Source organism: Phascolarctos cinereus, unplaced genomic scaffold, assembly GCF_003287225.1.
Source record: "Phascolarctos cinereus isolate Bilbo 61053 unplaced genomic scaffold, phaCin_HiC Scaffold_9;HRSCAF=440, whole genome shotgun sequence".
Classification (NCBI taxonomy): domain Eukaryota; kingdom Metazoa; phylum Chordata; class Mammalia; order Diprotodontia; family Phascolarctidae; genus Phascolarctos; species Phascolarctos cinereus.
Window position 1 is genome coordinate 228,735,345 of NW_027556402.1, and position 25,687 is coordinate 228,761,031.

Consider the following 25,687-nt stretch of genomic DNA (forward strand, 5'->3'; position numbering starts at 1 on the left):
AATGCAAATGCAAATGAAATGAAAAAAGACAAACATTGCCTCAAGAAGATGTTCCCTTACATTTCTTTGCAGAGGTGGGAGGTCCATAGATGAGGTACATCAAGTATATTTTCAGATTTTTTAACATATTTATTGATTTTGCTGATTGTTTTTTCTATCTTTTCTTTTTTCTCTAAAAAATATTCTTTGTTGTATGGGATTGCTCTCTGAGAGGGGAAAGAAGGATGGGGGGGGATTTATATGATGTAAAACCAAAATAAATAAATAAATAAAATTGTATTTTTAAGAAGATATAGTCAATTTCATTTTCTGATATTTGGCACTGAAAACATCTAGTACTTCTTGATTTTCTTCTTAAAGAAAATAATGGTGATAACAACTGTTCACATCACTGTAGGTACTTCTGTAGGACTCTATCAGAAATTTGGTAGTAATTGAGCATTATGATTTGTTTTTAAATAACCAGTGTCCTTTAAAATGATTCATTTGTAAGAGAGTCATTTTAAAAGGCTCATCTTGGTGTGGAGGTATTCAAAGGCTACGCCTGTTGTTTACAAGCTCTAGGAGGTTCTATTGAGCTGGAAATATGCCCGCAGACAAAAAGGAACATTTCATAGGAGATTCGGTGATTTCAGGTTGTCATGCTTATGATGATTATTGGCAAAAAGAATGCCTGAAGATTGTTGTAGCTTATGTACCAACATCTGTTGCTAAGATGATGGGAAAACAATGTACAAATAAGTCATCAAAATTCTTCAACCCAAATCAAGCCAATAATAATCATAATGACTCACAGTACTTTAACATTTATAAGGTATTTTTGTAGAATCACAGAATCTTCTAGCTAGATGGGATGATACCTGATAAGAGAATGCAGAATGCAGGTTGTGAGCGATGTGGAACGCTCTCTCTCATGAAACAGCCCATTTAGAATGCTTTTATATACCCCTAATCATACGTGTTAGGATGGAGCAGCTAGACGGAGCAGTGGACAGAACATTAGCCCTGAAATTAGGAGGACCTGAGTTCAAATCTAGCCTCAGATTACTTACTAGCTATGTGACCCTGGACAAGTCACTTAACTCTGCCTTAGTTTCCTCATCTGTATAATGAGCTGGAGAAGGAAATAGCAAACCAGTTAGTATCCTTGCCAAGAAAAGTCTAATTAGGGTCAAAGAGAGTTGTGCGTGGTTGAAATGACTCAACAACAAATTGTTAGGATGTGGCCTACACATTCATCACCTCCCCTCCCACCTTCCTCTCCACTGTAACAGACCTTTCTCACCTCTTCATATGGAATAATTTACCTCATTCTGCCTTTCCCTTCCTTCTGCACCCATTATACTCGTCTTTCTCATCCCTTAATTTTTTTTATGTCATTCCTTTAAGTTTGCCTTACAACGGTACCCTCTGTCTGTGTTTACTCCTTCTCTCTGTACTGTCAGTGACACAATTTTTAAGAGTTACAAGCATCATCTTCCCGTGTAGGGATGTCAACAGTTTAGCTCTGTCGAATCCCTTATGTTTTCTTTTCCCCTTTAATGGGCTTATGCTTCTCTTGGATCTTAATGTTGGAGTTCAGATTTTGGGTTTAGTTCCGGTCTTCTCCTTAGGAAGGCTTAAAATCCTTCTATTTCATTGAAGAACCACTTTGTCCCTTTATGTATTATGCTTAATTTTGCAGGTAAGTGATATTTGGTTGGAGACCTAGCTCCTTTGCCCTCTGGAAGAGTATGTTCCTTGACCTCTGATCCCTTAAAGTGGCAGCCAAGTCCTGTGTGATCCTGATTGTGACTCCCTGATATTTTAATTGTTTCTTTCTGGCCACTTGTAGTATTTTTTTCCTGGACCAATAATTCTGAAATTTGGCTATAATGTTCCTTGGAGTTTTTATTTAGGGATCTCTTTCCTGAGGTGATTGGTAGATTCTTTCAATGCCTATTTTGCTCTCTGGTTCATTGACACCAGAGTAATTTTCCTTCATAATTTCTTGAAAGATGCTGTCCAGGTCCTCCTTTTGATAAGGGCTTTCAGGTGGTCCAATGATTCTGATATTGTCTCTCCTGGATCTATTTTCTAGGTCAGCTGTTTTTCCCATGAGACATTTTCCATTTTCTTTCATTTTTCACTCTTCTGAATTTGTTTGATTGATTCATGATGTATCGTAGTCATTAGCTTCCACTTGCCATATTCTAAATTTTAAGGAGTTGTTTTCCTCAATTACCTTCTGTAATTTCTTTACCATTTGGCTAGTTGTACTCTTTAAGGAGTTGTTTTCTTCAATGGATTTTTATATCTCCTTTTCCATTTGGCCAATTCTACTTTTTAAGCAGCTTTCCAAGCTGTTGACTCTTTTTTCATAATTCTCTTGCACCACTATCATTTCTTTGCCCATTTTTTCTTTTACCTCTCTTATATGATTTTTAAGCTCCTTTTTGAGCTCTTCCATGCATTCTTTCTGGGCTTGAGAACACTTCCCGTTTTTCTTTGGGGTTTTGCCCATAGCTGTTTTGACATTGCTGTCCTCTTCAGAGTTTGCGTCTTGGTCTTTCCTGCCACCATAACAACTTTCTACGGTCAGATTCTTTTTTTGTTATTTTTTCCTTATCTTTCTTTTTGGCCTTTTTCCTTTCTTTTAAATTGGAGCTCTACTTTCAGGGTGGGAGGGGTACTGGCTCAGGCTTCTTGTGCCAAGGGCTGCAGGCCCTGGCTATTTACCTAGTGCTATACTGATGCTGCCCTGAGGCCCACAGGAGACTCCTGTCTGTTGCTGCACAGAGGGGGTTGAGTGGGGATTGGCTGGCGCTGCTGGAAGCCAGAGGAGTCCAACAGCTTGCCTAGCAAGCTGGATTCCTCGGTGCTGCTGAGGTGTGTGGAGGCCCAGTGGGGTATTTCTGTGTTTCCTCAGGGCTGCACTGAAGCTCATGGTGGTTTGGCCCCTGGAGGCTGCCTGTTTGCCTGGGGCTACACTGAAGTGTGAGTGATGGGACCACGCTGGCCAGCTGCTGCTTGATTGCTTGGGCACCCATAGGGTCGGCATCTACCTCTCCGAGGAAGGCTGTGCTGAAGCCCTGAGGTCTGGCCGCTGGAGGATGGCCACTTGCCTGGGGCTGTGCTGAAACATGGAGTGGTTCTCAGAGCTGGAGACTGCCAGTTGCCCTGGCTACTGGGAGGCATGTTGAGAGGGGAGGTCCTGGTGTTGTCATCTGCCCACTCCACTGCACTGAAGCCCAGGATCTCCCACTGGTTTGCTGAGTTTGGGCTTCCTGCTGGCTTGCTGGGATGCTTCCTGTCCTGGACAGCGCTCCCCTTTCACCCGAGGGAGATGGATCTTTCTTGACAATCCTCTAAGTTTCTTGGGCTTACCCCTCTTTTTGCTGGTTCTGCTGTCCAGGATTTGTTTGGGATGCTGTTCTGTGGTTCTCTGGGGCTGAATATGGGGGAATTGCAGTGATTGCTGTTCGCTCTGCCACTTTGGCTCCCAGAAGTTGATCTGCTGTTGGTCTCTTGACTGCCTTTTTAAAAAATGACATCTGGGGCAGCGAGGTCATAACAGTGGATAGGGCACCGGCCCTGGAGCCAGGAGGACCAGAGTTCAAATCTAGCCTCAGACGCTTGACACTTACTAGCTGTGTGACCCTGGGCAAGTCACTGAACCCCATTGCTTAGCAAAAAATACAGGAAACAAAAAAGGACATATAATTCTCTGTATCTTTTGGGGCCACTAGGTGGCACAATGGATACAGCATCAGCCCTGAAGTCAGGAGGACCTGAGTTCAAATCCGGCCTCAGACCAAACACTTGACACTATCTGTGTGACCCTGGGCAAGTCACTTAACCCCAATTGCCTAAAAAAAAATGACATCCAAGATTTTTTCAAATCATTCATTAGTTTCCATTTTTAAGGTATGTTGAAAATAGTCCTGATTTCTTTCAAAATCATATCCTCTCCCCTGTAAATTAGTCGATAACTGCCCTACCTGGGGGCAGCTAGTAAGTGTCTGAGGCCACATTTGAACTCAGTCTTCCAGACTCCTGGTCAGCTCAGTGGACAGAGCTCAGTGGACTAGCTGTATGATGCTGGGCAAGTCACTGAACCCATGTTTGCCTCGGTTTCTTCTTCTCTGAAATGGGGTAATAACAGCACCTACCTCTCTGGGTTGGTGATCAGATGAAATAATAATTAGGATGAGATGAGATAGTAATTATAAAGTATCTCACTTGGCACATAATGCCATATAGACATTAGCTATTATTATTGTTAATAAGCATTTATTAAGTATCTACAATATGACAGGCTGTGTGTTAAGGGATACAAAGAAAGACAAAAGCCCCTCCCTGCTCTCAAGAAGCTCACAATCGAATGGGGGCACAACATGTAGACAGTTATGTACAAATAAGATATGCGCACAGTAAAATGGAGATAATCAACAGAGGGAAGACATTGGCACTAAGGGGGACCAGGAAAGGCTACGTATAAAAGGAGGGATTTCAGCTGGGACTTAAAGCAAACTAAGGAAGCCAGGAAGCCAATGGGAAATGAGGAGGGTGAGCATTCCACACCTGGGGATAGGCAGAAAACATTAAAATCATTTATGTGTACTCAGTCTGACGTACTCACTTATTCCTCCTGTCTTTTTTTTTAAGCAGCATTTCAACTTTTCCAATGTAGTAGTACGTCAAAGACTGATCTGTTAGAATCCAAAGATGGTGGTTCCACCCTTGTCAATGATAAAAGAGTTTGCCAGCGTTTGTTATGCTCACTAATCCATTTTCATCTGTCGGTTATCATCCTCCCACTTCCACTTATCAATGCTCTGGAGATAATATGGTTTACTTACATCTCAAACCGCAATGCTCGAAGATCCATTTCCCATCAACTGCTTCGGAGATGATAATGATTCATTTTCTTCTTTCTTTTCTGCGATGGTTTCCATCCAAACCAATGCTGTCCTTCATTGCCATGTCTCTCAACCTGGCAAAGAGATCCCGAGTTTCCTGGCTGAAATAGCTTCTGACCCTGGAAGCCTCTCATTTTACCAAATTCTTTACTCTTGTCAAACTACTTTAGGGTGTGGTAATGATTTCTTATTTTGCCAGTCTAACGTTTTTACTAGGCCATTTGTAGCTCTAAACAATGACTTCTCACTTTTACCCTTTCAGGTGTGTAGATCATCTTGGACACATATGTGTTCAAGACCGTGAAGAAAACGGATTATTTCTAGACTCTAGTGCACTAAGAAGCCAGATTCAGTATTCTAAAAACAATAAAGTTCAGTTCAAAAAACAAAATCTCTGTTGTTTTTAAGCAGCAAATGAATAAATCTCAAAGTCCGTAAAAACAACCTTTTAACTCAATGACACTTCATGTTTATTTCATTTTAAACTTAAACCCTCAATTTGCCTCAGTTTCCTTATCGGTGAAATGAGGATAAAAATGGGACCTACCTGCCAGGACTATTGTAAGGGTCAGATGAGATAATAATTGTAAAGTGCTTAGCCCGGTGCCTGGCAGATAGTAAATATTATATAAATGTTAGCTGTTCCTATTATTACTGAAAAGCATGTATTAAGCACCAACCATATGCCACATTTAATCTCACACTTTTTCAATGACATAAACTTCATCATGAAGTTTGAATCTCACTTACTTCACAATTTTGTCCTGGCCAACCCTACCTACAAAATTGGTCACTGCCTGCTCCTTGACATTGTTACACAGCTGCTGCCCATATGAAGGTATTACTCTGTACCCCTTATTGATGAGAAAACTATGGCACCATTAGTGACATTTCTCTGGGATGTTCAGTAAACGAGCCATATGTGGGCTTACCAGATTTATGGCTATAAGCTGCCATAGACAACATGCAGAGGGGTGGGATGTGTTTAAAGGAAATTTTGTCAATTTTTAGTAGCCATTAAGTCCACCTTTCATCAGGCGAAGCCTTACCAACCCCACCTTTAAAATGAGATACATATGCCAAAAAAAAAGTCCTCCTTGTTTGTATAAACCCAGAAGAATAGAGGGGGGGAAATGCAACCTTGCCAAAACAAAGGCAATCTGCGAACTTGATATTTTGAAGCCATGGGGCAGAAGCTAAGAGAATAAATCAAGCAACAAGTGTTTATTTAAATACCCGTGATGTGCCAGGTATGCTGCTAGGCAGGGAGAATATCAAGATCAAAGGAAAGTCCCTGCCCTCGAGGAGCCAATAAGGAGCAGCTGGTCCCCCCCCCCCAGCTTCTGGAACCCCCCCCCCACAAGGTTAACTGGGATTTGCTTTGTGAATGCCCCATACATACTTACAGTGTATAGGTTGTTTCCCCATTAAAATGTAAGCTCCTGGAGGGGGGATTCTCTTTTGCTTTTGTATCACCAGTTCATAGCATAGTGTCTGGGATATAGTAGGAGTTTTAAAAATGTTTGATGATTGATTGGTTGATTGATACAAGTCTATAGAATATATTTAAAATAGATTCCAATTAATTTTGCTACAAAGATAAGGAAAGACTTCACACAGAAGGCGGGACTCTGGCTAAGTACTAAAGAAACAAGGGATTCCAAGAAACAAAAGTGGGGAGGGAAGACATCACAGGCATGGGAGGCCAGCCAAAGCGAAGGGATGGAAATGGATGGAGGAACAGTGAGCAGTCCAGCTTAGCTGTATTAGCATGTGCATGAACAGAAGTCATGTACAATAAGACTGTAAAGATGGGTAGGAGCCAGGCGGGGAGAGATTTGAAAGAAGAGCAAAGTTTAGATTTTATTCTCAAGCCAATAGGAAGCCAACGAAGTTTAATGAGTAGGGGGATGGCCAGGATCATATTTGCACTTATAGGAAAAGCATTTTGGCAGTTGTGTGGAGGAAAGACTTGAGACAAAGGTGTTTACTATGCAAATGAAGAGAAATAAAGTAACTAATGCAAAGAGTATAAAATACTTGGGTATTGGAGAATTCTGTTTTCCTTTGGGAGAGGCACCAACGTGAACCCAGTAAATATAGTTCAGACATGCAGGGAAACTATTTGTAGGCTAAGCATGAGAGGTGAGTGAAACATGATTTATAACTAGTTCAGTACAAAAAAAATTGCATCGAGAACCTATGGTAATACTGTTGCTATTGACAAATGTAGTATTATGTTTCTCAAATTGAAAAGCTTTACATGAATTCTGTGCAGAAACTATTGCATCTGAAAATAGGCTGCTTATCTGCAGACTGCCCAGTAGAATCTTCCAAAATGCAGTGAAAGCGTACAACTTACACAAATCCAAATATATTTATTACTTAAAAATGGCCTCCCAGGAACCTCCAGTGGCCACAGGCACCCCCTTTTCTCTCCTTCTGAATCAGCTACTACCTGGGATTTCCTCCCTCTCACTCATGCTCGAGCCTCACTTCTAATCTTGCTTCATAACCCAGCTAGACACAACATATGGAGCCTTCAGTGTCAAGATTGGCCATGGGAGAGCAAGTGTTGGCAATGGCAAAGGAGAGGAAGGAGAAGAAGGCAAATCTGTGTGACTGACCCTAAAGTGGTTACTGAATGCCCTAGTCCTAATTCTGGTCCTCTTTCCTGGAAGGGCTCTCCCCAGTTCCTGAGCTCTCTCTTTGAGATCTAGGAACATGCTTCACTCCAGAATTCCTGCCCCTGGCTCAGCGCCCTGGATGAACTATCCAGGTTGGCTCAAACTGGGTTTCCTTTGAAACACATCTTTCCCTAAAGGAGCTAAGTGAGAAATGAGAAACAGGGCATAACAGGGAGCCTGACCTTATCTACATATCTCTATCTACATACGTGCGTAGTTTTGTTGTTGTTATTCAGTTGTGTCTGACTCTCCATGACCCCAGTTGGGGTTTTCTTGGCAAAGATACTGGAATAGTTCGCCATTTCATTCTCCAGCTCATTTTACAGATGAAGGCATTGGGGCAAGTGGGGTTAAGTGACTTGCCCAAGGTCACACAGCTAGTAAGTGTCTGAGGCTAGATTTGAACTTGTGAAGATGAGTCTTCCTGATTCCAAGCCCTGTGCTCTATCCACTGTGCTCCTAGTGGCATATATATGTATATGCATATACACACACACACACACACACACACACACACACACACACACACACACACTCATACATATATACATACATATATACACACGTGTGTATAAACATATGCAAACATACATTTGTACAATATACATATACATATATAATCTGGTAAAAAAAAATCTTAGAAATATGTTGTTCAGTCATGTCCAAATCTTTGTGACTCTCCTTTTTATGGGGGATGGGGATGGAGGGGTCTTATTTCTTAATGGAGTGATTTGCTATTTCCCCTTCTCCAGTTTATTTTACATATAAGGAAACTGAGCTAAACAGGGTTAAGTGACTTGCCCAGGGTCTTCCCAATTCCAGGTCCTGTGCTCTAGCTACAAATCATGTTTCACTCACCTATCAATGTACTTCCCTGAACTTCTGAACTACATTTACTGGGTTCCTGTTGGCATCTCTCCCTGAGGAAAACAGTTCCAGGAACTATGCCACCTAGCTGCCCATCTTAGAAATACCACATGCCAGGCACCATGTTGAGCACTTTACAATAACTGTCACATTTGAGCTTTACATCACTGGGAAAGTGCTATTATTATCATCCCCATTTTACAGATGAAGAAACTGAGGCAAACAGAGGTTAAATGACTTATCCAGGGTCACACAGCCATCTAGTATCAGAGGATGGATTTGAATTCAGGTCTTCCTGACTTCAGGCCCAGCACTCTATCCACTGAACCACCTAGATGTGCTAAAGAAACCTTCTTAAGATCTGTATGTTATCATTGTGTTCTACCTTGCATCAGAGAAGATGAAGCCTAGTTAGAAGCCACTGGAAATATCAATGAAAAGGGAAACCAGCATTACAGTTTCTAAGAATCCAGGAAAAAGATAGGAGAGGAAGATTAAGAAAGATCTGTAAGGGGTTTACAAGGACACAGCTCACACAGCTCCTCACTGCTACCACCACCACCACTGCCACCATCACCACCATCACTGCAGCCACCACCCCCCTGCATTCCCTATCTTTCTCCTAAATCCCAGACCGACCCTTTACACTCCCTTGTGGGAGGGAAGGTGCATCCTGGTGGCATCCACAGAGTCACCAGGGGTATGGAGTTGCAGGAGTTTGGGCTCCCAGGTCTGATGGGAAAACAGAAAAGGGAAGAATCTCTAGTCTTATTGCAACAGGGAGAAATTCATCCCTAATGTAACTCTAGACACATAATCATTGTTCCAGGGTACCAATTGGGATCAATGGGTCTGTAAGCATGGTACTCTACCTCTAGCATATTAAGAGTTAAATGGGATTTTGTAGGCTGGCCTGACAATCTAACCACCATATATAACAAGATTTCCAAGAAGCTGACTTACAAATGAACTTTTGGAACAATCCCATTCTAAAGGGGGGACTGCCTAAGAGAAGCTTAATAAAAACTAATTCAATTACACAATTCTCATGTTAAAATGTGAAGCCACGATGGTTTGCATACAATTCTTTGAGCAAAACTTTATCCTGAGGGTTTCACTAATATATTTTCATTCAAAAAAGTTTCTACCATGAATGCCGAAAAATGGCAGCACTTCAAATTAAAGTTCGGAGGCATTTCAACTGATCTAATAACCATTCTATCTATGTGGGGCTGAAAGATTCATGATATCTCAAAAGATTTATTCTTCTGTGAGAAATTCATTTGGCATATTTCATTTTTGATAACACACGAACTGAGAGTAAATTGATAGAAGAGAAAACAAATGACGGGATTGATGTATGAAAAGCCAGTGGTCAGACTGACAGATGTCCATCATACATCGGCTGTAAAGGATCTGACAAGTGTTCACGCCCTACATAATTGCAGTTCCCGATTTTGCTTTTGAAAAATGATTTGGGGGAAAATGATATGTTTTTTTCCCCAATCATTTAAACTCCTAATCTGCGTGGGTACCTATCAATAATTGCCAAGTATACTTTCCTTAAAAATACTCGTGAAGAAATGGAAAGAACCTAGAACTTGAAATCAGGAGACCTGAACTGAAATACCAGTTCTTTCACTCATTCTGCAACTAGAGAGTAAGTCACAACCTCTGAGAGCCTCAACATCCTGATCTGTAAAGCAGAAGCAATAATCCTTGCATTGTCTACCCCACAGGTTGTCGCAAGAGTAGCACACAGTGAATCTTAAAGTACTATATCAATAAGAGGTTTTTAAAACAATTATAATAGCTCACATTTATATAGGTTTTCTCCTCCTCTAGACAGGATTTCATCACTGCAGGGAAATACTCTCACCCCAACCTGATCCTGAGACAAGGTGCTACTTGTCCGACTTCTTGTGACCCCATTTGAGCTTTTCTTGGCAAAGATGCTGGAGTAGTTTGCCATTTCCTTCTCCAACTCATTTTACAGATGAGAAAATGGAGGCAAAGTTCAGTGACTTGCCCAGGGTCACACAGCAGTGACTAAATGTCTGAGACAGATTTGAGCTCAGAAAGATGAGTCTTCCCTGACTCCTAGCCTGGCACCTTATCTGCTGCTCCACCTAGCTGCCCTGGACTATCACACGGGTGGATAAAGTATCAGGGGTTTTCTTGTAGCTAAATAAAAGTATTAGAATGTAAACTCAGGCTCTGAAGGCTTGCTAAAGTTTCACTGGCACAACTACAGAAGCAGACAGTACCACAAGGATGATATGTACCTCATCCTGTCCTTCCTCGGTTCTGATCTTGTCAGCCAAGTCTCTACACTTGGAAAGCACTTTGTTCCATGTAGCCTAGAGATTACAAGTACGTGGGATGACACCATGTATCAAAAATATTATTCTTATTTTTTATGAATCAGTATTACCTCTAGGTGACTGGGGAAACAGTTCAATCTGTAATAATTATCTAGTTCCAGTATAATTTATCAGTTGACTTCACCAGGATGTTTTGGAGTCTATATTTTTTTTTCCTTCTTTGAGTTTCCCTTATCAATGAAATCAGAGGTTCAGTACCTATCCTTATTCTTATTTGTAATATGAGGATTTGGGGCTGTCATTCAATTATAGAAAGCATGCTTCTCATATAGAATTATTACCATCAGTTCATACCTGGGTATTTGGAAGGAAGTAACTTTTATAGGATGCACTGATATGTTATCCAGTCTCTACTGTCTCCTTGATCTTTAAATTTAGACTCTATTTTCTTTAGTTTCTGGTGGCAATGACCTGGTCCTGAATTGCCATTGAAAACAGATTTGTTTCCACCAACAAATCTGCATGACTTAGCCAAAGCCAGCAAACCATATATGCTCATGAAATGAAATACTTCTGTCATCTCTTAGTACCATCTCACAACCAAACTGCAGAGAGATCTAGCTAGCTCCAGGCAAGAGCTTCACATTGCCCTGGTCAATAATATCCCCAAGGGGTCTTGTACCTAGCAGGTACTTAATGAAAGTTTACTGAACTGAATGGTCATTGATAAGATGGCAAGTGGCCTTCTGAGCCTTTGTGTAGGTCACACACAGCACAATCTTTGTTATTCCTTCATTCCTCTCCAGGCTACACTACTGACTATTCTAGACTTCTTTCTCCATCATTCTATAGCAGCATTCTCATTTTGGAAGATCACTCTGCCTCTGCAGTCCCTTCCTCTAATTAATCGGTTGCCCCATTTTAGGGAAGTGTCCAACCCATGTTCACTCTTTCATACACACACAAACACACATACACATATATATGTGTGTATATATACACATACATATAGATATGTATGTATATACATTTTTGTGTACTGTGTGTATACACATATATGCATAATACAGAAACAGAGAGAGAGAGAGAGAGAGAGAGAGAGAGAGAGAGAGAGAGAGAGAGAGAGAGAGAGAGAGATGGGTAATCTCAGGAAAGGCCAAGGCCTATTGCAGAAGGTAAGATTTGAGCTGAATCTTGAAGGAGGCCTAGGAGGTCTAGGTAATAAGACCATTTCAGGCTTGGGAGCAGCCAATGAAAAAGTACAATTAGGAGATGGAGTGTTATGTATAAGGAACATTAAGTATTCCAGGAGAGCATTTGAAGGAAATGGGTATGTTGACCCTGAATATCCTAACAAGCTGAAAAAAATGGGCTAATGCCTCTTCAATGTCTTCCTCACCACTGATTCTTTTTCTCACCTATCTATAAATATTATCACAAAGAGTAGTTATTAAGTATATGAATGAGCCATGTCTTACTAGATCATACACTATAAAAGGGACTACTTCATATCTTCTCTGTGTATGTTCCCCAGTGCCCAGCACAGTGCTCTGTAATCACACAGTAGGAGCCTATGGGATATTGAATCTGTTGACTCTTGCTATTTAGATTTGTATTTCACTTGACAAGAATGTACTTTCCACTTCTTGGAATTCCTAGCACTTGTCAAGGTCCGGCTCAAATGCTATTTCCTACATAAAAGACTTTACTGCTCCTCTCCTCCTATTAAAACTACTACTCTACCTCTTCTTCCCAAATTATATTTAATTTGTATATACTCTTTATTTACTCATCTCTTTTCATATTGTAATCTCCCAGTTGAGTGAAAATTCCTTGAGGAAAGGGACTATTTAATATTTTTATATACCTAATACAATACCTTACACATAAGTAGGAAGTTAGCAAATTCTTATCATCTTATCTTACATTGTTTGTCTTGCCATTTAACTTGAAATGGCAATGTGTATAGTCAGAGTTCCTATGATTAATGATATAAATCTTGTGTATGTGTGTGTGTGTGTGTGTGTGTGTGTGTGTGTGTGTGTGTGTGTGTGTGTATTTGGCAGGGTGGACTCTGCCATCTCCTTTTTGTTTTTGGATGGTCCAACCAAAAGGTTTATTCAAGGCAAAGTAATACTGGTTTTATATGATGGACGTCTTTAGAACAGAAACTTCTTTCAGGACTTTATAGTCTTAAGAATATTGAGAAGGCTCAAAATATTCAGCATTTGGTGTCCTTAGAGCTAGTCCAATGCCTTCATTTTACAGATAAGGAAACCAAGGCCCAGAAAGTAGAAGTGATTTTTTTCAGCATCATATGATAATAAAGATTAAAACACCTCTATGATCCCTTCTATCTCTAAAGCTGTGATCTTATGGAAGGAAGGAAGGAAGGAAGGAAGGAAGGAAGGAAGGAAGGAAGGAAGGAAGGAAGGAAGGAAGGAAGGATCTAAACCCAGGTCCTTTGACTCCATATTCACTTCTTTCTACTGTGCCATAGATACATCTGAAGACATTAAAGAAATTGTCTATAATAACTTTCTTACTAGTAAAAACTATATTTTAGTTGCAAAAGCCAAAAGAAAAAGGCTTACAACCAAGAACAATTTATCTTGCAAAAAATGAATTAATCTACATACAGAGGAAAATGGACCCTCAGAAAATCAGAGATGGTAGAATCTTTGAAACACAAGTACTAGAGAGAAGAGAAACATAGAATAGCAAATATATTTGAATAATTTGAAAAGGCTAAATGATAACCTAGTGCTTATATACTAACAGAAGGAAGTAGAGACCACTATCCCCTCAGAATCCTACTGTTTCCAAGGGTCAGAGAAAGAATAAAGGAAAACAATTCAGGACCCAAGTTCTATTTTGTTTGTTTGTTTGAATTTTGAAAAATCAAAGGGGAAAAGAATGGTCTTGGGAAAAAATTGAGGAAGAATAAGGAAGAATTTACTGTTTTTCATAATTGAGGCATATTAGAAAAATATACACACAAGGATATGGTTGGAGGGAGTGAGCATCTTCTAAATCCTACTCTTATCTGGGGTTTAGTGTAGAAATACATTAGACAGTGAAATAGGCAGGGATAGAGAGAGAGAAAGTAGGGTTTAAGGAAGAGAGAGTTAAGTTGAGGAAGGAAAAGCCACAAGAAAAACAAATTTCAACTTATGGATGGCTGATTACAAAAAATATCAAAAGGAGAAAGAGAAAAAGTCAGACCCAAGAATATTGGTCTGAGCCAGGTGAAGAAAAGAATAGAGGAATAGGATCAGACCATTATAATTACAGATTATTCATATTAATCTCATTACCTTTATTTTCCCGTATCCTTTTTTTTTTCTAAAAGAGGGAGAGGGTAGGGGCCAAAGAGAAACACATAGGTTATAATAGGGTGGGGGTGAGGGAGAAATCATGACATACATAACTATGGATGTGAATATGTGTATGGGCTAAATTCACTCTGTGATGAACACAAAGAAGCATGCATAGATTTACATTAACTGATGCAAAGTAGCTGAAGCAGAGTTAAGAAAATAATATACACAATGACTATAGTATAAATGGAAAGAACCACAAAAAATAAAAGTGAATGTTAGAAAATGATAAAGAACATGAATGGCTCAAAATCTCTTTGCAGATGTTGGGGGTCCACAACTGCTACACATTGCATATATTGTCAGACTTTTTCAACGTACTGATCAGTTATCCTTATTTTTTTCTTTTCCTTTTTTAATCTTATAAAAAATTATATTTGTTAAATTGGATGGTTCTCTGGGAAGTAGAGGGAGAGGAATAACTGGGGCAAATTATGGTGATGTAAAAAGAAAACAAAAGACATCAACAAAAACTCACTTCAAAAGAATAAGTAGCCAAAGGACAAATTATAGAAATAATAATTTTATCAAAAAAAATCATAACAGTGAGATCAAAACTCAAATTTTAGCCATGCAGTTAATGTAGTCCTTATAGGAACATGTATATCTCTTAATGCTTTCATCAACCAAAGTAACAAGAGATCAATGAACTGAGTGTATAATAACTAGAAAAGTGGCATATAAAGAAAAAAATGCAAATTTTGAAAATTAAATGAATTAAAAGGAATTAAAAAACACAGAGTTGATAAAAAATAAACAGGTTTAAAATGAATAATGAAAGATAAATCATTAGCTAATTTTATTTTTAATGAGGAAAGTTAAATTACCAAAATTAAAATGAAAAAGAAATCACAATAGAAGAAGAGAAAATAAGGCAGACTGTTAGAAAGAATTTTACCCTAATACATACCAAAAAAACTTGATAATTTAAATGAAATGTATGAATATTTTTTAAAAATGAAAGATGCAGATTAACAGAAGAAAAATGAGTAATGTTAATGTCTATCACACAAAAAAGAAATTAGACAATTCACAAATGAGATCTCAAAGCAAAAAACAAAAACCAAAACCAGACTAAGAAGGATTTAAAAATGAATCCTATCACACATTCAAAGAACAAATAACTGCAATATTATATAAATTACTTTCCAAAAAAGTAGGAAAGAAAGCATACCACAAAGCTCCTTTTATGAAATAAGTATGAGCCCTTACTCAAAACAGGGAGTGATAAAGGAAGCTAAAGCTAGTATCTAATGAATATTGATGCAAAAATTTTTGAAAAATATTCATGGACACTACAGAAACCTAGTCAAAATATTATTCACCATAATAAAGCTTGATTTATACCAGGAATGCAGGGGTGGTTCAGTATTTAAGATTTAATATTAATAACAAAAATCATATAATTATGTCAATAGATGCAGAAAAAGCTCTTGACAAAATAGAACACCTATTTCTGTTAAACACTAGAAAAGATAAGAATAAACAAACTTTCCCTCAGAATGGAAAGTAGTATAGATCTAAAACCAAATGCCACTATTATATGTAGTATGGTTAAACTAGAATCCTTCCCAATAATATCAAAAGCAAAACAAGGGTATCCCTAATGATCACTAGAAATAAAGAAGAAATTGCCTTTCAGACCTATGCATAGAGGAAGAATTTGTGCTCCAACAAGGAATAGAGAGGATCACAGAAGGTAAAATGGACAGTTTTGATCACATAAAATTAAAAAGCTTTTTCACACACAAAACCAATGCTGCTAAAATAAATAAGAGGGAAAGCAAATAACTAGGGAAAAAATCTTTGCAGAAAGTTTCTCTGATAGAGTTCTCCTTACCATGATATATAAGGAACTTATTCCAATATATAAGAATAAGAGCTATTCCCAAATTGATAAAAATATGAACAGGCAGTTTTCAAAGGAAGGAATCCAAGTTATCAATAGCTTTATTAAAAATGTTCCAAATAACTAATGATTAGAAAAATACAAATTAAAGTAACTTTGAGGCTCTAATATCACACCCATTAGATGGCCAAAATTGACAACACAGAAAAAGAAAAGTGACAAATGTTGGGGGACTAAAGGTGGAAAAACTACCTTAATGCACTGTTGATAGAACTGTGAATTGTTTCAAGCCATTCCAGAAAGCAATTTGGAAATATGCATCAAAAGTCATTAAACTGTGCATACCCTTTGACCCAGCAATGCCTTCACTTGGTTTACACCCCAAAGAGATGAAAGGGAGAGGGAAAGAACTCATATGTACAAACATATTTATAGTAATTCTTTCCATGGTTGCAAAAAGCTAGAAATTAATGGGTACTCATCAACTAGAGAATGACTGAACAAATCATGGTATATAAATTAAAAGAATAGTATCGTGGCAAAAGAATATTATAGGATATGGCTGAAATAGGAATTTGCTTTGTTGACTGGATGTATATGTATGTGTGTATATATGTGTGTATATGTATATATATGTATATATATATATATACATGTGTATATATGTATACACACACACACACATATAAAATGGTTTTGTTTTTCTTTTTTCAATTGCAGGGAGATGGAAGGGGGAGAGAGAACAAAAATCCCAACAACCACATGAGAGAGTGTTTCAAATCACATATGACCAGAGAAAAGCATATTTCTACACCTCTGAGTGGTATTTATATGTTCAAAGAACCAAAACTGAAGGAAAAGTGGCCAAGTCCAATTGAGAAAAATTATAAGAGGGCATTTCAGGCTTAAAGCTTTTTTGGCAATTTTTGTCACTCCCTCCACACTTCCATCATATACATAGTATTTTGGTCAATATTCCTACCACAAGGAAAATAAGAAAATGATAATATAGTATTTGTAAATGCTGAAAGCCAAGAAGACTACAAATGTACTCAGAGGACCTCTGAAGCGGCTGTGTGCCATATGTAGAGGAAGAAGGAAGAAGGAGGGTTCCTGTGTGCTTGGCCACTTAGTAAAGGTGTTTCTTGAATATTCATGTATCTTTTAGGGGGGAAAATTCATGGCTCCAGGCTACCCCAAGGGTCAGGAGCAAACCAGTAAATTACTCCAGGGGCCAATCTAAACACTAGAATTGACTCATGTAGAAAATTTTTTTGCAACCATGGAAAGAATTACTATAAATATGTTTGTACATATGAGTCCTTTCCCTCTCCCTTTCATCTCTTTGGGGTGTAAACCAAGTAAAATTAGGTGGTGCCCGGTACTGGGTCTGGAGTCAGGAAGACCTGAGTTCTGATTCTGCCTTAGACACTTATTTGCTGTGTGACCATGGCCAATCACATCATCTCTCTTTGCCTTAATGTCCTCCAATGTAGTAATAATAAATAATATGATAATAAATAAATAATAAACTAATGACAGCACCCATCCGCAGGGTATTTGTGATGATGCATATTTCCACCCCTGTAAAATAAGGGTATCAGACTAGATGATCTCTAAGATCCCTTCCAGTTCTAAATTCTGTGGTCCTTTGAAAACTGATATAGTCAGGTCTGTATTCCAAAGAGATGATTTAAAAAAAGGGAAAAGGACCCACATGTACAAAAATATTTATAGCAGCTCTTTCTGTGGTGGCAAAGAATTGGAAATTGAGGGGATGCCCATCAGTTGGAGAGTGGCTGAATAAGTTGTGGTGTATGATCGTAATGGAATATTATTGTGCTATAAGAAATGATAAACAGACAGACTTCAGAAAAACCTGGAAAGACTTGTATGGACTGATGCTGAATGAAATGAGCAGAACCAGGAGAGCATTGTACACAGTAACAGTAACATTGTGCAATGACCAACTTTGATAGACTTAGCTCTTCTCAGCAATACAATGATCTAAGATAATTCCAAAAGACTCAAGATGGAAAGTGATATCCATGACCAGAGAAAGAATTATGAAGTCTAAATGCAGATTGAAGTATATTATTGTCTCTCTTTTTTTCTTTCTCATGGTTTTTCCCTTTTGTTCTAGTTCTTCTTTCATGACATGACTACTGTGGAAACGTTTAATATGATCGCATTTGTATAGCCTATATCATATTGCTTGCCGTCTTAGGGAGGGGGAGGGAGGGAGAAAAAATGTGGAACTCAAAATGTTATAAAAGTGAATATTGAAAACTATCTTTATGTGTAATTGGAAAAAATAAAATGCTATCAAGTGAGGGGAAAAAAGAAAGCTGAGATAGTCAAGTTGTCATCTACTTATGTCACATTGATTGAGCATCCACTGGAATTTTCTAGGAGCAGAATGTAAAATCAGCCTGTTTATAAAGTATTTAAAAAATAACTAAAGCCTCCTCTGGAATAACAACCACCACAAAAATATCCATGAAGCAAGTCACCTTATATTTGACGTATCTCTAGAAAATGGACATTTGTGCCTATCATTGGCAAAATAAGAGTTTTATTTAGGCTCATCCATATTTTTTCATAGATGGTCATTTCGGAAAGACTTATCAAAATTTGATAAGCCTCTCCCCCAAAGCATGTGAAATCTTACATCTAACTTGAGAAAACACTTTGTCTTTTCATCATGCTGGAACTTAACAGAAATAGAGGCAGAGTATAGAGAATGTCACATGGCAGATACTAATTGTTACGATTAAGGTCGAACCAGCACGCTTCCCTGCTGTTCTAAGAATGTCTCTGACTTTTGATCCTGACATCTGTGTCTTACAAGAATTTCACTCTGCTCTGACGTTCCTTCTGATGTTGATCCAGGAATTAATGGATTGTGAAAAAGCTGGCAGGATATCATTTAAAAAATAGAATTCCTAGTGTACAAGTGATAAAAAGGTATCAGGACTCACTTACATTGTGTCTGATACCAATGCAAGTCTCAGGTTTGAGTTGCTGGGCTATTTTTTTCTTTTTCAAGTAAGAAACACAGGATCAAAACAGAGGAGACAAAAATGAATCTAAAAGGGAAAAACAGAAAGTTCTCTTTGCAAAATAGTTAATTACACAGTGACCATTGGACTTTCACACACAATAAAACACCAATCCATTATTGGTTTCAAAACATCTCCAACAAGTTCTGATTTGAATAATTTTTATCTAAATTCATATTGTTAATGGATGTGGTTGGATGACTCTTCTGAGGAAGCTGGAGTTTTTTTTTTCCTGTCGAAGGACAATTTTGCTTGAAAAACTATGATGCTTCAGTCACAATGGGACTAGTAACATCTCCTCACGTCATTTGTGCTTTTTCTTCTGTGCCTTGTCATGCATTTGGAGGCACAACCCCCTGGTCAAATGTTGATCAACGTATGACCCTTCAATAAAGAAATCATCATTAATTGCTTAATCTTAAAAGTTATAGAGGACTGTCTCAAGACGGGTTGAAATGGAGGAGTTCTATTCAGATCTGAAATTTTACACATCAGAAGATAGTGCCTTGCATTCGATAGCTCTGGATAATTACTAGCTGCCAGTGGATAACTTAAACATAGCTTAGAATCCTTGATATTAATGTGTGACAGGCATGGAAGAGCATATTTGGTGATTTTAAATGAAAAAGCAAAAGGAGTTTTGAAAAATCAGGGGCGATGCCATATTAGTAAAAGAGAAGAAATCGTATGATTTTTGCTGGTAAAGGGAAAAAATGCTTCATTATGTTCTAATGAGCAGAAACTCAACAAGTTAAAGGGAAACATAAGCCAATTTCATTGTTGGAGCCATAATTAATTAATGGAAACATTTTCATAAGGATGGATTTTTATGCATCTGTTCAAGCATGTATCTAATTTTCCTATTAAAATGAACGCCATTGTTTTTAAAAGCCTTGCATTTTTTATTGTTTGTTTATCTACCTTGGTTCACTAATTTAATTTTTCATACCTCATCTGCTGTTTCAAGAAATGAGTGACAAGCTCAGTTTTAAAAGTAAAGCAAGTGACTACTCACTATCACCACCTACTAATCCTCAGTTTGCCCAGGTATCCTTTTTGTTGTGGTTGCAGGGGTTGCAGGGGTGACCCGTGATTTCATCATTGCAGGGAACTTCTAGCGTGCGAATTCCCTCTATTAAGGCAGGTAATCTGTCTGTAACCAATAGCTTTAGGGAACTGTCTGTAGCACTAAGAATAGGGGAGCCGTGGCACAGAGCTCCAAACCTGGAGTCAGGAAGATCTGAGTTCAAATCCAGCCTCAGACGCTTATTAATTGTGTGATCCTAGAGCAGTCACTTAACTCTGTTTGCCTCAGTTTCCTCTCTGGAGAAGGAAATGGCAAACCACTCTAGTATCTTTGCCAAAAACACCTCAAAAGGGGTCCTGAAGATTCAGATGTGATTGAAACACTTGAACAGCAACTTTTAGGGGGAGCTAAGTGGTACAGTAGAGAGAGCTCCAGGCCTGGAATATGGAAGACTCATCTTCATGAGCTCAAATCTGGCCCCAGACACTTACTCATTGTGTGACCTGGGACAATTCACTTAACACTGTTTGCTTCAGTTTCCTCATCTGGAGAAGGAAATGGCAAACCACTCCATTATCTCTCTAAGAAAACCCCAAATGGGGGCCCAAAAAATTGGACATGACTGAAAATAAGTGAATAACAAGCAAAAACAACCAAGACATTAAGTGACTTGCCTATGATGACTCAGAGAATGTATCAGAACCCAAGTCTGCCTGACCCAAAGGCCAACTCTCCATCCTCAACACTGTTCTTCTTCTCATAGTTCCTACGAGCAGAATACTATCTCAGTATTTTAAATCTCTATGGAACATTTTCACTGAATATCAAGTCCCCAAACTGAAGAGGATGAGTCAGTGTGATACAATGGGCACTGTCCTCACCTCAGAGTCAAGAGACCTGGGTTCTAATCTTGAATCTATGACTTACATATGGCATTTACATACTAACCAGTCTGTAAGCTTAGGAAAGTTCCTCTCTCTGGGCTTCAGTTTCTGGAAGGAAGGAGGAAGGAAGGAGGAAGGAAGGGAAGGAAGGAAGGAAGGAGAAGGAAGGAAGGAAGGAAGGAAGGAAGGAAGGAAGGAAGGAAGGAAGGAAGGAAGGAAGGAAGGAAGGAAGGAAGGAAGGACTTATAAAGCACCTACTATGTTCCAGGCATTGTGCTCAGTTACATATATCTCATTTGATCCTCACAACAACCCTGTAAGTAGGTGCTGTTATTATCCTCATTTTAGAGTTCAAGAAACTGAGGCAGATAGAGCTTAAGTGACTTGCCCAGGGTCACACAGCTAGTAAGTATCTGAGATGGGATTTGAACTCAAGACTTCCTGACTCTAAGCCCATTACTCTCTCTACTTTATCACCTAGCTGCCCCAAAGATAGGACTGAATTAGAAGATTTTTTAGGTATTTTGCAGCTCTAAATCCTATTACTCAAATCAGCAGCAATTCAAAGCATCTATTTTAAGTGCTGGAAATGCATAGCACGCTCTTTTTTGCCAAGTGGGCAAGCTATAAAAAACAAACACCTGGCATCACGCATGTCATGGCTATCTTGACATGGTGGAGTCATGACGTCATCAAAGCAGATATGACATTCTTATGTGGTACAATTTTCCCACAAGTCTTTCCTAGATCTACTCAATGCCCTGGAAATGATGATCTTGTCACATTGCAGGTGACTGATAAGTAGATTTAAATAGGGATATAACCTAGAAAATGAATTCCTTCCATCAGGGCAGGAAGTGACGATATCTATAATTACCATCAGTAGGGGGGTTTTCCTTCAACATGTCTTTTTCATTCTGGCATTACTTTTTTCCTCTTTTATGCCTTAAAACAGTAGAAATATGGTGAGAAGCAAAGCCTAAATTCAGAAACAAGCTGTAAGACAAGATCACGAAGTGTCCAACCAGAAAGTACTTTGGGCTAATTAAAGAAAAAGGCAAGAGTGTTTGAGAGCTGAACAAGCTACGACAGACAGGGCAGACATAAGACAGTGGGGAGCAAAGACAAGAAAAGGCAGAGCCCAAATCAGACAAGTCGTTCATCTGAAATAGGGAAGAGGCTGCAGCTCATCGCTGTCATCAGAGGAGATGTTAGAACTGGCACATCTTTTTTTAGGCTTTGCACTTTTTCTGCTTGGGCATCTGGCATCATAAGGAAAGATTTGCTTTAAAGAACAATTCCTCTTCTTACATCCCAGTTTTCTTCCTACTTCCTTTATGATTTTCTCAAAAAAAAAAAGAAGAAAACATGGTTTTTTGAATGAATGAAACAACTGTGATTGAGTGAGTGGACGTAACTGGCTGAATGCTAGGAATACCATTTGCTAATAGTAGCATTCAAACGTTTTAAGGTTTGTGAAGCATTTTACGTACAGGCTCTTATTCAATCCACGTAGCATCCCTGTGAGAGAGCTCCTGGATGTGTTGTTATTCCCACTTTAGAGATGAGAAAACTGAGGCTCAGAGTGGTTAAGAAAAGTGCCCGTATCTCAAAATTAGCAAGTGTAGTAAAATGGACTTTTGAACACAGGCCATTCATTGCTGACTCCAAGTAAACATGCTTCATCCAAAGGTTGAGTCACCAGAAATCAAGAAATCCATTTTATATATATATATATATATATATATGTGTGTGTGTGTGTGTGTGTGTGTGTGTGTGTGTGTGTGTGTGTGTGTATGCAAATTTACGATTTAGGCATATTGCTGTTTTTCTTAACTTTGGAAGACTTAAAAAAACAACAAAGTGGGTCATGAGCTAACCCTAGCCTTACAATTTTCCAGTTAAAATACAACCAACTTAGCCCATGCTGATTTAATTTGGAGGAGCCTGTCGGGCGTCTTCATTGCCCTTCTTAACCTTTTCATCATCTACGATGGATGCTACACCATAGGTGGCAATTGTTTTCATAGTGTCCTTTTTACAAACACTTACCATGGGCGATGCAATTCATGACATTCTATGAAATAATGTTTCTCACTGCCTTAAAGGTAGGGTTAGGAAGTTGTTTCTTTGTTTTTAAGGATGACACCACTTAGTAGTTTAGGCAACTATAAATGTTTACTTCTCTTAAATTATGTCAATTCTATTTTTGTTTTTTAGTGAGTCTAAACTTCTCCTTCTTAGGTCCTTAGTTAAAGGCAGTGTGATATAGTGAGAAGAGTTCTAGATTCAGGAAACCTGGACTCTGCTATGAAACAGTTGCAAGTCACTTTTTAATAGGTCTAAGCATCAATTTCTGCATCTATTCAGTGAAGTGATTGGACTAGATGATCTCTCAGGACCCTTGATCTACTCTTGCCTGATATGGATAGCTAGATTGATAGATCCATCAATCTATTAATCCATCAATAGACAGATAGATAGATAGACATGTGTGTATGTGCGTGTGTGTGTATATATATATATATATACACATATATATACACACATATATATACATATATGTATATATGTGTAAAAATATATAAACACATATATGCATACATATGCATGGCTGGAGTGTGTGTGTATATATGTACATATGCCTATATACATGCATGCAGACATACATAGACACAAACATTCATGCATATATATTAGGGATTCATCTGCATGGAGAAGATTCTTGAAAGCATGGGAGCTGATGAGGTCTCCAAATAATAAAATGTAAAGAGAAAAGAGAGTACAACCCAGACAAAACCTTGGGGACATACTCACATGTGGAGTAGTAGGTACGACTGAGTGAAGGTTTGGCAAAGGAGATTGAAACAGAATAAATACACAGACAGGATCTGAACCAAATGTGAGCAGTGTCATGAAAACCTAGAGAGCTTAGAGTCCATAAAGAGAAGGTGGTCAACAGTGTCAAATGATGCAGAAAGGTCAAGAAGGTGAGGACTAAGAAAAGCCCATTAGAATTAGCAATTAGGATCTCATTAGTAATCATCAGGGTGTTAATAATAACATAGTACCTACCTCACAGGGAAGTTGTGAGGAAAGTAATTTGGAACCTAAAATTTTATATAAATGTGAGCTACTATCATTAAACAAATCCACTCATCCCAAACATGCCCATTCTGTCCTTCAAACATAAGCTTTGGGTAAACACTTGCAGAGTTAATTCATTTAAAATAGAAATCCATATCTCTAACTGTTTTGACTCTATAGTCAAGAAGAAATATGGCTTTGGTTTGATTCTTAAATGAATAAAATAAAAAGGACAAAACTTGGAATGCTGAGCCAGCCACAGTCTCAGGAAAATGCCTTTAAAGTGATGTTGACAGGTTGCAGTTACAGGTACAGTCTCATTATGCAGATCTGAGACTCCATGGAATTTGTCTGTTTCACCATGACTATCTCCAAGCTTCTGTCCCAACAGTCAGCTGCCCTGCTGTTGGCTAGCAGGTGAAATGGTTAGGTTTCAGGTACGACACAGTTTATAAGATCACCAAACGTCAGAGTTAGGAGAAACTTCAGAGGCCATCCAGTTTGACCCATACCTGACCAAGAATTGCCTTCAGATAAACACAACAAGGTCATCGAGCTTCTTCTCAAGTCACTCAACAGAGGAGGAACCTCTAAAAACATCTGGTTAATAGCTCTATTTGTAAGAGGTCTTTCCTTAGAACACATATTTCCATTACCCACCTTTCTGCAACTTCCAAATGCTGCTCCTATTTCTGCTCACTGCAGCCAAGAAGAGTAAGTTAATTCTTCTTCCCAAGTGATAACACCTAATACCTTAGGGGCAGTGCTCTAAATCTTCTCCTCTCCAAGAGAAATAGTTCCATCTCCTTTAAGCAAGAGTCATAGGGGATGACTTTGTTGGTCTTTATCACCCTAGTTACCTTCCTCTGGATGTTCTCCAACTTTCCAACATCTTTCCTAAAATGTGATATCTAGAACCAAACACAATACCCGGACAAAATAGATCACAGCACAGTAGAGTGGAGACATTAACTTCCCTTCCTCTAGACATTAGGCATCTCCTGATGCAGCCTAATGTCTACTGTTATATTAAGTGCTAAATCAATAAACATTTATTAAGTGCCTACTATGTGCCAAGCACTGTGCTAAGTGCTGGGAATACAAAAAAAAAGAAAGGCAAAAGACAGTGCCTTCCCTCAAGGAGCTTACAATCTAAAGCTGAAAATGAGCAAGAGAGAATATCTATGAAGACTGTAATGGCCAGCATAATGAAGGATTCCAGGACAAGCTGAGCCTTAAAGGATGTTAGGGGGTTGGGAGAACATATTCTAAGAGAGAAATGACATGAGTGAAACCACAAATATAGGGAAGTAGAACAGTAAGTTTGTTAGATGGTGAGGAAACTAGCTTGATAAGAGTAGAGAGAAGATGTTGGGGAGTAGAGGGAAATTCAGTTGTATAAATAGAATGGGGTCCGATTACAGAGACCATTGAAAGTCAGGCAGAGGAATTTAGACTTGATATAATAGGTACTAGGGAGCAACTGTAGGTTCCTTAGCAAGCGAATCATGATTTAAAAAAAAAAAAGCATCATAATTCAATTTAATAAACAAAATTAAATGCCTACTATAAATGCAACACTCTGGGATATTCACTAGCTGTACGTTTTTTTTAAATAC

The 25,687-nt window shown here is 38.5% G+C and overlaps 1 protein-coding gene across 1 annotated transcript in view; it reads right to left on the reverse strand.

The window, feature by feature from the left end:
• Nucleotides 1-3,202: 3,202 nt before the first annotated feature.
• LOC110192644 (doublecortin domain-containing protein 1) overlaps nucleotides 3,203-25,687 on the reverse strand; it is a 113,987-nt gene continuing 91,502 nt past the window's right edge. The window contains 2 exon segments of the mRNA XM_078148872.1: nucleotides 3,203-3,515; nucleotides 9,102-9,187. Coding sequence (XP_078004998.1) covers nucleotides 3,203-3,515; nucleotides 9,102-9,187 — 399 coding nt within the window.